This window comes from Mobula hypostoma, chromosome 12 (genome assembly GCF_963921235.1).
Source record: "Mobula hypostoma chromosome 12, sMobHyp1.1, whole genome shotgun sequence".
NCBI classification, from domain to species: Eukaryota; Metazoa; Chordata; class Chondrichthyes; order Myliobatiformes; family Myliobatidae; genus Mobula; species Mobula hypostoma.
In genome coordinates this window covers 70,025,406-70,039,398 of record NC_086108.1, presented here as the reverse complement: position 1 = coordinate 70,039,398, position 13,993 = coordinate 70,025,406, and the positions used below count along the sequence as shown (strand labels likewise).

Below are 13,993 nucleotides of genomic sequence, written 5' to 3'. Positions count from 1 at the left end.
AATTCTGCAGATCTCTGTCATCCACGAAATTAGTGACTACATCTACAAATTTACTGATGCTAATATAAAAGTCTATAATTCTCCAGAATTTTTAAAATTGTTTGTGGACAAGTTGGTGCTATTTTTCTCCAATAAATATTTAAGGAATTAGTTATTGAATAAATAAGCATTCCAATTCCAGCATCCACTGTAAGCAAGTTTGTATTTCCTTCTTGTCCACCCATGGGTTTCCTCTGGGTGCTCCGGTTTCCTCCCACAGTCCAAAGATGTACTGGTTAATGGGTTAATTGGTCATTGTACATTGTCCTGTGATTAGGCTAAGGTTAAATCAGTGGGTTGTTGGATGGCACAGCTCGAATGGCCTGTTTCACTGTATCTTAAAATGTGGAGCCCAAGAGCTGGTTTTCATTTTCAATCATTTTGCCCCCACCACGTCCTGTTACTAAAGTAAGAAAGCAACACCTTTCCATTGCCATTCAATTATTTTCTCTGCTCACTTCTGTAACATTATTCTAAAGTTTCTAGGTTTCTTCCTTGGGAGCTTCAAAGCTCAAAGTAAAAATTTATTATCAGAACACTTACATGTCACCACAGACAACCCTGAGATTCTCTTTTTGCATTTGTACTTCTACATATCACTGGAACAGTTTTTATTGGACCATTTAGGTTCATGATTTTAAGTATCACCTGAAATAGTAACATTTTCCCTGTCTATCTATTATACATTTTCCTTGTATAAAGTGGAGGTATAAATGGATTTTGACTGATGGTAATGCTGATCCTAAACAAATTACAGCATGGTAACAATTCCCACCCCCCACCCCCAGCCCACAGTGCTCAATTACACCCATGTGACGAATTAACCTACCAAGCTGTACGTCACCAGAACATCGGGAAGAAACCAACGTGATTAGGGGGAAAACGTACAATCTCCGTGGCAGAACAGAACCCAGGTTGTTGACGTTGTAATGGTGTTACGCTAACTGCCATGTTACCGTGCTATTCCCAATAATATTAAACTCAGACTTCTTATGGTTGCTCTCACTCAGAGCTGACTTTATTTCATTTCCTCCATGCTACATTTACCATTTCCAAATGAATGCAAGAATTAATCTTTATGGATACACTTTGTTTCATCAACAATTGCTTATGAGCAACTCAAAGTTTGTTTTCTCTTTGCCCCCTCTTCACGAATAAACTAGAGTTTTGTTTTACAGGATACAGCTGGTCAAGAGCGATATAGAACCATTACTACTGCTTACTACAGAGGAGCCATGGGCTTCGTACTTATGTACGACATTGCCAATGAAGAGTCCTTTAATGCAGTGCAGGACTGGTGAGCTGCATTTTTATTCTCTTATCATTCTATCAGTGTCCACGTTTTAAAAATGAGTCCCTTCATCCATCTATTCAACCTATTTTAATTGATCATTCCTGAAGGCAAAAAGTGCTAATTAATATAGTTGATGACTTAGTTGAAGACCAATATAAATGTTGTTCTTGAATTTTCTACCAGAAGAGGCAGCTCACATCCTTATCAAATGGTAAATGAAGTGATGAAAATACTGTCCAATTCTGACAGACAAGTTAGGAAGATTTCTCTCAAATTAGTTTATGCAAATTGGAATGAGAGTAGTTGCAATGCAGTTAGTTTCAGCGCATATGAGAAGAAAAAGGAAAATTATTCAGGACATCAATAAGTTCTTCTCCATCTGAATGCAAGCAGATTTGAATGGAGTTGCTACTTTCATAGTTATAAGACAATAAGTTATAGGAGCAGAATTAGGCCATTTGGTCCATCGAGTCTGCCCCCCCATTTCATCATGGCTGACCTAATTTTCCTCACAGCCCCAAACTTCTAGCTTCTTTCTTTATCCCTTCATGCCCTGACCACTCAAGAAGCTATCAACCTCTGCCTTAAAGACTTGGCCTCCACAACAAAGAATTCCACTCTCTGGCTAAACGAATTCCTCATCTCCACTCTAAAAGGATGTCCCCCTAACCAAGGCTGTGTCCTCTTGTTTTAGACTCTTCTACCATAGGAAACATCCTCTCCACATCCAGTCTATCAAGGCCTTTCAATACATTAAATCACTAATCCTAAACCAGGGGTCCACAGACACCTTGCTTAATGGCATTAAAAAGGTTGAGCATTCCTGTCCTAAACTAATCCAATTTTATTTTCCCCATATTTCTCCCAGTTCCCTCCAGCTTCATTTACTCACCTACATACACACTATAGACCACTTACAATGGTCAATTCACTGACCACATTTTGGGATGTTGAAGTAAGCTGCAGCACACAAGCGAAACCTAAACAGTCACAGGAATATCTTGCAAACCCCATACAGACAGTGTCGATAGTCAGGAGTGAACCCAGGCTGCCAAGGCTGTGAGGCAGCAGCTGCTGTCCTTTAGAAGTAAATAACGATCAGACTAATTTTGTTGGGGAATTTGTAACAATCATTTCTTTTTCAAAGCTCAAAGTAAGTTTGTTATCAAAGTACATATATGTTACCATGTACGACCCTGAGGTTCTGTTTCTTGCTGGCATTCACAGTAAATCAAGGAACAATCAATCTGAAAGACCACACCCAACAGGATGGACAAACAACCAATGTGCAAAAGACAATAAACTGTGCAAATGCAAAAAGAAAGAAAAAATAATTTTTTAATAATTTAATAAATAAGCAATACATATCAAGAATATGTATTCTTGATCAATGTATCAATTTCCCCCAGGATCAATAAAGTATGACTACTACTACTACTATGAATATAAGATGAAGGGTCATTGAAAGTGAGTCCATAGCCTGTGGGAGCATTTCAGTGATTGGGCAAGTGAAGTTATCCCCTCTGGTTCAAGAGCCTGATGGTTGAAGGGTAGTAACTGTTCTTGAACCTGGTGGTGTGGGTTCTGAGGCTGAGTAAACAGCCTGAGGAATTTCTTGGTAGCTAGATCTCTCACTCGCTGAGTACATGCTCTCTGAGTTCTTGAGGCCACTCTGGATTTTGTCTCTTCTGTCTTACTGAACAACTCAAGGGAGTTGCTTTCTCTTAGAACCACATAGTTGGCTCTTTGAACTGTGGCTGCTGTGGTTCTGATGTGGAGATGTTGATTATTATTTCTTTTGTAAACAGTCTGCATTTAAAAGTCATATATATACAAAACAAAATTAATGGTATTTGCAACTTTGAGTATTCCTGGCATAATTGACTTAAATGTGATGGTATAATTTAGGACAGTAGAGGGCCAGTGATAAGTCACAGGAAACATTTATCTTCAAACATGATCACACTATGAAATAATTAAAATTTTTAGGAAATGGTTTGTAAGTTCAAAGTAAGTTTATTATCAAGGTACATATATGTCATCATATAGAATCCTGAGATTCATTTTCTTGTGAGCATACTCAATAAACCCATAAGACCATAAGGCATAGGAGCAGAAATAGGACATTTCATCCATCGAGTCTGCTCCGCCATTCCATCATGGCTGATCATGGATCCCACTCAACCCACATACATGCCTTCTCGTCATAACCTTTGATGTTCTGACCAGTCAGGAAACTATCAACTTCCACTTTAAATATACCCACGGAATTGACCTCCACCACAGTCTGTGGCAGAGCATACCACAAATTCACTACTCTCTGGCTAAAAATATTCCTCCTTACCTAGAAGGTTCTAGAAGGTTATCCCTCAGTTTTGAGCCTGAGTCCTCTGGTTCTGGATACACCCACCATAGGAAACATCCTCTCCACATCCACCTTATCTAGTCCTTTCAATATTTGGTGGGTTTCAATGAGATCCCCCCCAGCATTCTAATAGATTCCAGTGAGTACAGGCCCAAAGCTGCCAAATGCTCCTCATATGTCAACCCCTTCATTCCCGGAATCATCCTCGTGAACCTCCTCTGGACTCTTTCCAAAGACAACACATCCTTTCTGAGATATGGGGCCCAAAACTGTTGACGATACTCCCAGTGTGGCCTGTCTACTGTCTTATAAAGCTTCAGCATTATCTCCTTGTTTCTATATTCTATTCCCCTTGGAATAAATGCCAACATTGCACTTGCCTTCTTTACCACAGACCTCACCTTCTAGGAGTCTTGCAGAAGCACTCCTAAATCCCCCTTCACCTCTGATGTTTGAATCTTCTCCCCTTGTAGATAATAGTCAGTACAGTTGTTCCTTTTACCAAAATGCATTGCCATACATTTCCCAACACTGTATTTCATCTGCCACATTTTTGCCCATTCTCCCAATTTGTCTGTCTTTCTGTAATCGCATTGTTTCCTCAGCACTACCTACCCCTCCACCTAACTTTGTAGCATCTGCAAACTTTGCATCAAAGCCATCAATTCCATTATCCAAATCATCGACAAACAATGTGAAAAGCAGTGGTCCCAATCCTGACCCCTGAGAAACACCACTAGTCACTGGCAGCCAACCAGAAAAGGCTCCCTTTATTCCCACTTGCAGCCTCCTGCCTGTCAGCTATTCCTCTATCCATGCCAGTATCTTTCCTGTAATGCATTAGGATTTTATCCTGTTAAGCAGCCTCATATGTGGCATCTTATCAAATGCCTTCTGAAAATCCAAGTAAATGACATCCACTGCCTGTCCTTAGTCCACCCTGCTTGTTACTTCCTCAAAGAACTCTTAACAGATTTGTCAGGCAAGATATCCCTTTACAGAAACCATACTGACTTTGACTTATTTTTTCGTTAGGCTCCAAATACCTTGAAACCCCATCCTTGATGATAGACTCCAACACTTTCCCAACCACTGAGTTTAGGCTAATTGGCCAATAATTTCCTTTCTTTTGCCTTCCTCCCTTTTGAAAGAGTGGAGTGAAATTTGCAATCTTACATTCCTCTGAGACCATGCCAGAATCAAGTGATTCTTGAAAGATCATGACCAGTGCATCCGTTATCTCTTCAGCAACCTCTCTCGGGACTTTGGGATGTAGTGCATCTGGACCAGGTGACTTATCCATTTTAAGACCTTTGAATTTGCTTTTCACTTTTCCCTTTGTAATAGCAATGGCACTCACTCCAGCTCCCTGACACAAATGGACTTCTGGCACACTGCTAGTGTCTTCCACCGTGAAGACCGATGCAAAGTACTCTTTAAGTTCATCTGCCATTTCTTTGTCCCCCATTACTACCTTACCAGCCTAATTTTCCAATGGTCCAATATCAACTCTCACCTCCCTTTTAGTATCCTGCTTTATTGGCTAGTTTGCCCTCATATTTCATCTTTTCCCTTCTTGTAGCATTTTTAGTTGCCTTTTGTTGGATTTTAAAAGCTTCACAATCATCCAACTTCCCACTCACTTTTGCTACTTTATATGCCCTTTTGTTGGCTTTTATGCAGTCCTTAACTTCCCTTGTCAGCCACGGTTGCCTACTCTTGACATTTGAGAACAACTTCTGTGGGACATATCTATCCTGCACCTTCTGAACTATTCCCAGAAACTTCAGTCATCTGCTGTCATCCCTGCCAGTATCCTCCTCCAATCCACCTGGGCAAGCTCCTCTGTCATGCCTCTGCAATTCCCTGTATTCCATTGCAATACTGATACACGTGACTTATGCAGTATGAATTCAATAGTATTATGATCACTGCCCCTTCATGGTCCCTTTACGTTAAACTCCCTAATAAGATCTGGGTTATCACACAACACCCAATCTAACATGGCCTTTCCCCAAGTCGGCTCAGCACAAGCTGCTCTAAAAGCACAAGCATCTCATAGGCATTCAACGAATTCCCTCTTTTGCGATCTGACACCAACCTGATTTTCCCAATCACCTTGGATATTGAAGTACCCTATTACAATTGTGTCATTACCCTTAATACATGCTTTTTCCAGCTCCCTTCGCAATCTCAATCCCACATCCTGGCTACTATTTGAAGGCCTATATATGATTCCCATAGTGGTTTTTTTTACCCTTGCAGTTTCTTAACTCCATCCACAAAGGTTCAACACCTCTTTCTAAAGATATAATTCCATCTCTTACCAACAGAGCCACACCACCGCCTATGCCTTCCTTCCTGTCCTTTCGATATAAAGCATATCCTTCAATGTTAAGCGCCCAACTATGGCTGTCTACAGATTAATAATCATAACAGAAGTGAAAGATTCTCCAGCTTGGGTGTTCAACCAGAGTGCAGAAGACAACAAACTGCAAATACAAAAAGAAAGAAAATAATAATAATAAATAAGCAATAAATATCAAGAACATGAGATGAAGAGTCCTTGAAAGCGAGTCCATTGGTTGTGGGAATCTTTCCATGATGAGGCAAGTGAAGTTGAGTGAAGTTATCCCCATTGGTTCAAGAGCCTGATGGTTGAGGGGAAGTAACTGTTCCTGAACCTGGTGGTGTGAGTCCTGAGGCTCCTGTACCTTCTTGATGGCAGCAGTGAGAAGAGAGCATGTCCTTGGTGGTGAGGGTTCCTGATGATGGATGCTGCTTGGACAGTGTTGCATGTAGATGTGCTCAATGGTAGTGAGGGCTTTACCCATTATGGACTGGGCCATATCCACTGCTTCCTGTAGGATTTTCTGTACTAAGCTGTGAAACAACCAGTCAAAATAGTCTCCACTGCACACATATAAAGTTTGTTAAAGTTTTAGATGTCATGCCAAATCTCCGCAAATTCGTAGAGGTGCTACTATGCTTTCTTTGTAGTTGCACTTTCCTACCGGGCCCTGGACAGGTCCTTCAAAATAATAACACCAAGGAATTTAAGGTTGCTGACCCTCTCAATCTCAGATCCTCTGATGTTCCAGGGTTGAGTGAAGAGCCAATGAGATGGCATCTGCTGTGGACCTGTTGCTCCGGTAGGCAAATTGGAGCGGATCTAAGTCGCTTCTCAGGCAGGAGTTAATATGTTTTGTCACCAACCTCTCAAAACACTTCATCACAGTGGATCTAAGTGCTGCTGGGTGATAGTCATTGAGACAATTTACCATGCTCTTCTTGGGCACTGGTATAATTGAAGCCTGCTCGAAGCAAATGGGTTCCTCAGACTACTGAAGCAAGAGGTCAAAGATCTTAGTGAACACTCCAGCCAGTGATCACCACTGGTCTTTTGCACTTGGCCAGGTACCCCATCAGGGCCAAGTGCTTTTTGTGAGTTCACCCTCCTGCAGTTTTCTCGCATGTCAGTCTCAGAGACTGAAATCATACGATCATCAGGGGATGTGGGAGTTTGTGGTGATTCCTCCATGTTTTGATGGTCAAATTGAGCATAGGAGGCTCATTTGGAAACAAAGCTGGTCTGTCACCTTTGCTTGTTCCAATCCTGATTTACTTCCCTCGGACAGTGGTTAATTAAAATGCAGACTCATTAGAATAAGGCCAGGCAGCATCTCTAGGAAGAGGTGCAGTCGACGTTTCAGGCCCTTCGTCAGGACTAACTGAAGGAAGAGTGAGTAAGGGATTTGAAAGTTGGAGGGGGAGGGGGAAATCCAAAATGATAGGAGAAGACAGGAGGGGGAGGGATGGAGCCAAGAGCTGGACAGGTGATAAGCAAAAGGGATACGAGAGGATCATGGGACAGGAGGTCCGGGAAGAAAGACAAGGGGGGGGGACCCAGAGGATGGGCAAAGGGTATATTCAGAGGGACAGAGGGAGAAAAAGGAGAATGAGAGAAAGAATGTGTGTATAAAAATAAGTAACAGATGGGGTACAAGGGGGAGGTGGGGCATTAGCGGAAGTTAGAGAAGTCGATGTTCATGCCATCAGGTTGGAGGCTACCCAGACGGAATATAAGGTGTTGTTCCTCCAACCTGAGTGTGGCTTCATCTTTACAGTAGAGGAGGCTGTGGATAGACATGTCAGAATGGGAATGGGATGTGGAATTAAAATGTGTGGCCACTGGGAGATCCTGCTTTCTCTGGCGGACAGAGCGTAGATGTTCAGCAAAGCGGTCTCCCAGTCTGCGTCGGGTCTCGCCAATATATAAAAGGCCACATTGGGAGCACCGGACGCAGTATATCACCCCAGCCGACTCACAGGTGAAGTGTTGCCTCACCTGGAAGGACTGTTTGGGGCCCTGAATGGTGGTAAGGGAGGAAGTGTAAGGGCATGTGTAGCACTTGTTCCGCTTACACGGATAAGTGCCGGGAGGGAGATCAGTGGGGAGGGATGGGGGGGATGAATGGACAAGGGAGTTGCGCAGGGAGCGATCCCTGTGGAATGCAGAGAGAGACGGGGAGGGAAAGATGTGCTTAGTGGTGGGATCCCGTTGGAGGTGGCGGAAGTTACGGAGAATAATATGTTGGACCCGGAGGCTGGTGGGGTGGTAGGTGAGGACCAGGGGAACCCTATTCCTAGTGGGGTGGCGGGAGGATAGAGTGAGAGCAGATGTACGTGAAATGGGGGAGATGCGTTTAAGAGCAGAGTTGATAGTGGAGGAAGGGAAGCCCCTTTCTTTAAAAAAGGAAGACATCTCCCTCGTCCTAGAATGAAAAGCCTCATCCTGAGAGCAGATGCGGCGGAGACGGAGGAATTGCGAGAAGGGGATGGCGTTTTTGCAAGAGAAAGGGTGAGAAGAGGAATAGTCCAGATAGCTGTGAGAGTCAGTAGGCTTATAGTAGACATCAGTGGATAAGCTGTCTCCAGAGACATAGACAGAGAGATCTAGAAAGGGGAGGGAGGTGTCGGAAATGGACCAGGTAAATTTGAGGGCAGGGTGAAAGTTGGAGGCAAAGTTAATAAAGTCAACGAGTTCTGCATGCGTGCAGGAAGCAGCGCCAATGCAGTCGTCGATGTAGCAAAGGAAAAGTGGGGGACAGATACCAGAATAGGCACGGAACATAGATTGTTCCACAAAGCCAACAAAAAGGCAGGCATAGCTAGGACCCATACGGGTGCCCATAGCTACACCTTTAGTTTGGAGGAAGTGGGAGGAGCCAAAGGAGAAATTATTAAGAGTAAGGACTAATTCCGCTAGACGGAGCAGAGTGGTGGTAGAGGGGAACTGATTAGGTCTGGAATCCAAAAAGAAGCGTAGAGCTTTGAGACCTTCCTGATGGGGGATGGAAGTATATAGGGACTGGACATCCATGGTGAAAATAAAGTGGTGGGGGCCAGGGAACTTAAAATCATCGAAAAGTTTAAGAGCCTGAGAAGTGTTAACCTCCAACAGGATCCCACCACTAAGCACATCTTTCCCTCCCCCCCCCACATTCCGCAGGGATCGCTCCCTACGCAACTCCCTTGTCCATTCATCCCCCCCATCCCTCCCCACTGATCTCCCTCCCGGCACTTATCCGTGTAAGCGGAACAAGTGCTACACATGCCCTTACACTTCCTCCCTTACCACCATTCAGGGCCCCAAACAGTCCTTCCAGGTGAGGCAACACTTCACCTGTGAGTCGGCTGGGGTGATATACTGCGTCCGGTGCTCCCAATGTGGCCTTTTATATATTGGCGAGACCCGACGCAGACTGGGAGACCGCTTTGCTGAACATCTACGCTCTGTCCGCCAGAGAAAGCAGGATCTCCCAGTGGCCACACATTTTAATTCCACATCCCATTCCCATTCTGACATGTCTATCCACGGCCTCCTCTACTGTAAAGATGAAGCCACACTCAGGTTGGAGGAACAACACCTTATATTCCGTCTGGGTAGCCTCCAACCTGATGGCATGAACATTGACCTCTCTAACTTCCGCTAATGCCTCACCTCCCCCTCGTACCCCATCCGTTACTTATTTTTATACACACATTCTTTCTCTCATTCTCCTTTTTTCCCTCTGTCCCTCTGAATATACCCCTTGCCCATCCTCTGGGTCCCCCCCCCTTGTCTTTCTTCCCGGACCTCCTGTCCCATGATCCTCTCGTATCCCTTTTGCCTATCACCTGTCCAGCTCTTGGCTCCATCCCTCCCCCTCCTGTCTTCTCCTATCATTTTGGATCTCCCCCTCCCCCTCCAACTTTCAAATCCCTTACTCACTCTTCCTTCAGTTAGTCCTGACGAAGGGTCTCGGCCTGAAACGTCGACTGCACCTCTTCCTACAGATGCTGCCTGGCCTGCTGCGTTCACCAGCAACTTTTATGTGTGTTGCTTGAATTTCTAGCATCTGCAGAATTCCTGTTGTTTGACTCATTAGAATGCCTGCCACCACTTAACAAAATGACTGGACAGGAAAAATCAGAAAGTCTAGGATTTCAGCAAACCAGAAGACCCCAAATGATCTGTATCTATCTGTATGGATTAAAAAAGACTCAAGATTATAGCAAATTCCTTTATCGGGTAGTCCCTTGATTGTGGAATTTTTAAAAATCTGGGTCTTTTAAGGCTAGTATTTATTGTCCATCTTTAATTGACCCTTGAGAAGATGGTGCAGAGCCTTTTGCAACTGAATACTTTGCTGGGTGATTTCAGGGTTTGTCATTACTGTATCATCTGTAATATGTATGTGTTCACCACATAATACAAATTACTCACAGTTGTTTCTGCACTTTGGCATAACTCAGACGTTCCCAGCCTTTTTTATGCCATAGACCAATACCATTAAGCAAGGGTCCGTGGACCCAGGTTGGGAATGCCTGGCATAACTAATGTGAGATGTTTTCTGCTGGTACAAGACAAGCAGAACCATCTTCTCACAAAAACTGAAAAGAATCATTCATTAGAAATGTTGTAATTGTATTTAAAAAGTATTTCATAATATAATTTACTGACCAAATTGATTATTTTTATTATTGTCACATGTTCCAAGATACAATGAAAAAGTTTTCTTGTATGCTGTTCATATAGATCAGAACATTACACTGTGCATTGAGACAGAACAATATAAACCAATAACAATGCAGAATAGCGTAACAGCTACAGAGAAAGTGCAGTGCAGGTAAACAATAAAGTGCAAGATCATAACAAGGTCGATTGTGAGGTCAATAGTCCAACTTACTGAACTTGTGAATTAAACTTTAACTTGTCTTCAGCTACATTGTGATAATTATTTTTATTTGTATTCAAATATGAAGCAAAAAGCAATATAAGATATTAAATATCTAGCTAAAAATATTTGTGCCAGAACCTACAGTAGTAAGATTATCAAACACTATGTTAGATTATGAACCACCGAATGATTGTAGAGAAATATCTTAAGATATTTGCAACACAAATACAAATAAAAAGGAATTATGATTGAGCCAAGAAGCATTTTTATCTTTAAATAGATCTTCCTTATTAGATTTTAAGAGCCCTCTTATATATGAACAATAATATATAGTTTTGCACATTTTATTACTTTGTTATTTTAATTTCTAATTGACCTAAATTAGTATGTCAAAATAAAACATTATGTTAAATACCCTGGAGTGAATTGCCTGTGGGATTGTACTCAAGCTGTATTGACTTATTAATGTAAACTCCCTACACACTGTTGCACCTCTGAAAGAAGAGTGGAAATTGGAGCATTGAACTTCATGAGACAAAAATACAAAAGGAAAGTGGCAACATAAAGAATACAATATATTGAAAGAAATATAATAGCGCCTTTTTAATAAAACATATTTAGAAAGAGAGCTTTCTTAATAGTTAAAATTTTTCTGATCTTTTCTTGCATGCAGAGTGCTTTAGTTTGGTCAGTTTGTTAAGCTTAACTGAGCTTAAGCTGATTTGATAAGAAATCTGAGTCAGAGGGAGGGCAATGGTGATACAGTAAGCAAAGTTCAGAGACTTGTAGGCTAAAGCTGGGGGTCAAAGGTAGTTGATAGATGCTCCTGGAAGAGAGGTGAAGTGGTTCTTCAAAACTGACTTTGATGAGGAAGATGCCATGACCTCCAGTTTCCTGTTGGCTCAGGTACCGGGAGTCTGTCCTTTATTGGCCATCTTATCAGTGACAGAGTGGCAGGCCTGGCTGGAAATGATAACCAAATTGTAGCGTAAACATGTCAATGAAGAACGTAATTTGGGCTCCTGAACCTGTTCTGGTATGCTCTGAAACAATAGATGACCTGTAACTTAACTATTTACCTTGTTCCTATTTAGACCATACACATTCAGACTGTGGCCTCTTCTTGATAACAAATTGAATAAAATAATCTCAAAATTGTTCGCTGACCATCAATTTGTTGATCCTGTCTTACTACTTGTTCACTCAATTATCAAAACTTGACAAAACATAAAACGAGGCCAATTGAATGACATATTCACTAATCATTGAAAGAATAATTTCTGTTGACTTCCAGTATATTCCAATATCTATTAATTTTCCCCTTGACCTTTCCCATTCTCTGTGCTTCAATATTATCCATTTCCCCTTATTATCTCCAGTGTAGTCTCTTTTCACTCAGTGTTTCTCTCCTCAAGTTGCTCGTAAATCAATGTTGCATTTCTCTAATGTCAAATTTACAAATGTGCCAAAAATATTACATCAGATGCTGTAATATATTTCATACACATGTTCTTGGAGAATATGCCTGCAGATCTCTGCTAATTTCCATTGCTTTTGAAACAGGGCAACCCAAATCAAAACGTACTCATGGGATAATGCACAAGTCATCCTTGTTGGAAATAAATGTGACATGGCAGATGAGCGTGTAATTCCTGCTGAAAAAGGGAAACATCTGGCTGAGCAGCTGGGTAGGTGATTGGTTTTTCATGATAGTAATTATATATCATTCAATAGTTAATAATTTGAACCCTCTTTATATTCACTTTTTGGACCTGGGCATTACCTGCAAGGCAAGCATTTATTGCCTGTCCGTATCTGCTCTTGAAAAGGTGATGGAAGCCATCATCTTCAGCTGCTGCTCATTTCTCTGAAGGTCCTCCAATGGTGCTGTTGGACAGGAAGCTATGGGATTTATATACAGCAATCATGAAATACTAGTGATGAATTTCCAAGTTGAGCTGGTGCATGATTTGAGGAATATTCATTCTTTCTAATCCAAAATCCTCCATGGTTTATAGTGATGTAGTTTTGAATGTTTGGTAAGAAAACTTGGCATTTTATTAATGTCTTAATTTTCAACTTAGTTGTATTAATCATAAGTACACATTAATATGAATAAACAATAAATTATTTTTTTTATACTTGGTTCTGCAGACTAGAAATTGAGCTCTTTACTTCTGGGTTCTGAATTCAAATCTAGCTTGATTTGAAGACAAACAAGGAAAAATCTGCAGATAACAGGAATTCTGCAGATGCTGGAAATTCAAGCAACACACATCAAAGTTGCTGGTGAACGCAGCAGTCCAGGCAGCATCTCTGGGAAGAGGTACAGTCGATGTTTCAGGCCGAGACCCTTCGTCAGGACTCCAAAATCTGCAGATGCTGGAACTCCGGGCAACATACACAAAATGCTGGAGGAACTGAGCAGGCCAGGCAGCATCTATGGAAAAAAAGTACAGTTGACATTTTGGGCCAAAACCCTTTGGCAGGACTGGAGAGAAAAAAAAGCTGAGGAGTAGATTTAAAGAGTGCGGGGGGTGGGGAGGGGAGAGAAGGCATTATTGCCTCACCTCACCTGTGATACCATTCAAGACCCTAAACAGTTCTTCCAGGTGAGGTGACACTTCACCTGTGAGTCTGTTGGGGTCATATACTGTGTTTGGCCATATACTGTGGCCTTCTCCATATTGGTGAGACCCAACATAGGTTGGGAGACCACTTCACCAAGCATCTACACTTCAGCCGCCAGAACAAGTGGAATCTCCCAGTGGCCACCCATTTTAATTTCACTTCCTATTCCCATATGTCCATCCATGGCCTCCTTCACTGTCGTGATGAGGCCACACTTAGGTTGGAGGAACAACACCTTATATTCCGTTTGGGTAGCCTCCAACCTGATGGCGTGAACATCGATTTCTCAAATTTCCCATAATGCCCCCCACTTCACCATTTCCCATCCCCCTTTCCCTCCCTCACCTTATCTCCTTTTCAGCACATTGCCTCCCTTGGTACTCATTCACCCATTTTCTTCCTTCCATGGCCTTCTGTCTCTTTCACCTATCAACCTCCTGT

The 13,993-nt window shown here is 42.2% G+C and overlaps 1 protein-coding gene across 1 annotated transcript in view; it reads left to right on the top strand.

Moving 5' to 3' along the window:
• LOC134354896 (ras-related protein Rab-3C-like) overlaps positions 1-13,993 on the top strand; it is a 139,172-nt gene that overhangs the window by 103,157 nt on the left and 22,022 nt on the right. The window contains exons 3-4 of the mRNA XM_063064348.1: positions 1,218-1,336; positions 12,485-12,609. Coding sequence (XP_062920418.1) covers positions 1,218-1,336; positions 12,485-12,609 — 244 coding nt within the window. The remainder of the gene's footprint in view (positions 1-1,217; positions 1,337-12,484; positions 12,610-13,993) is intronic.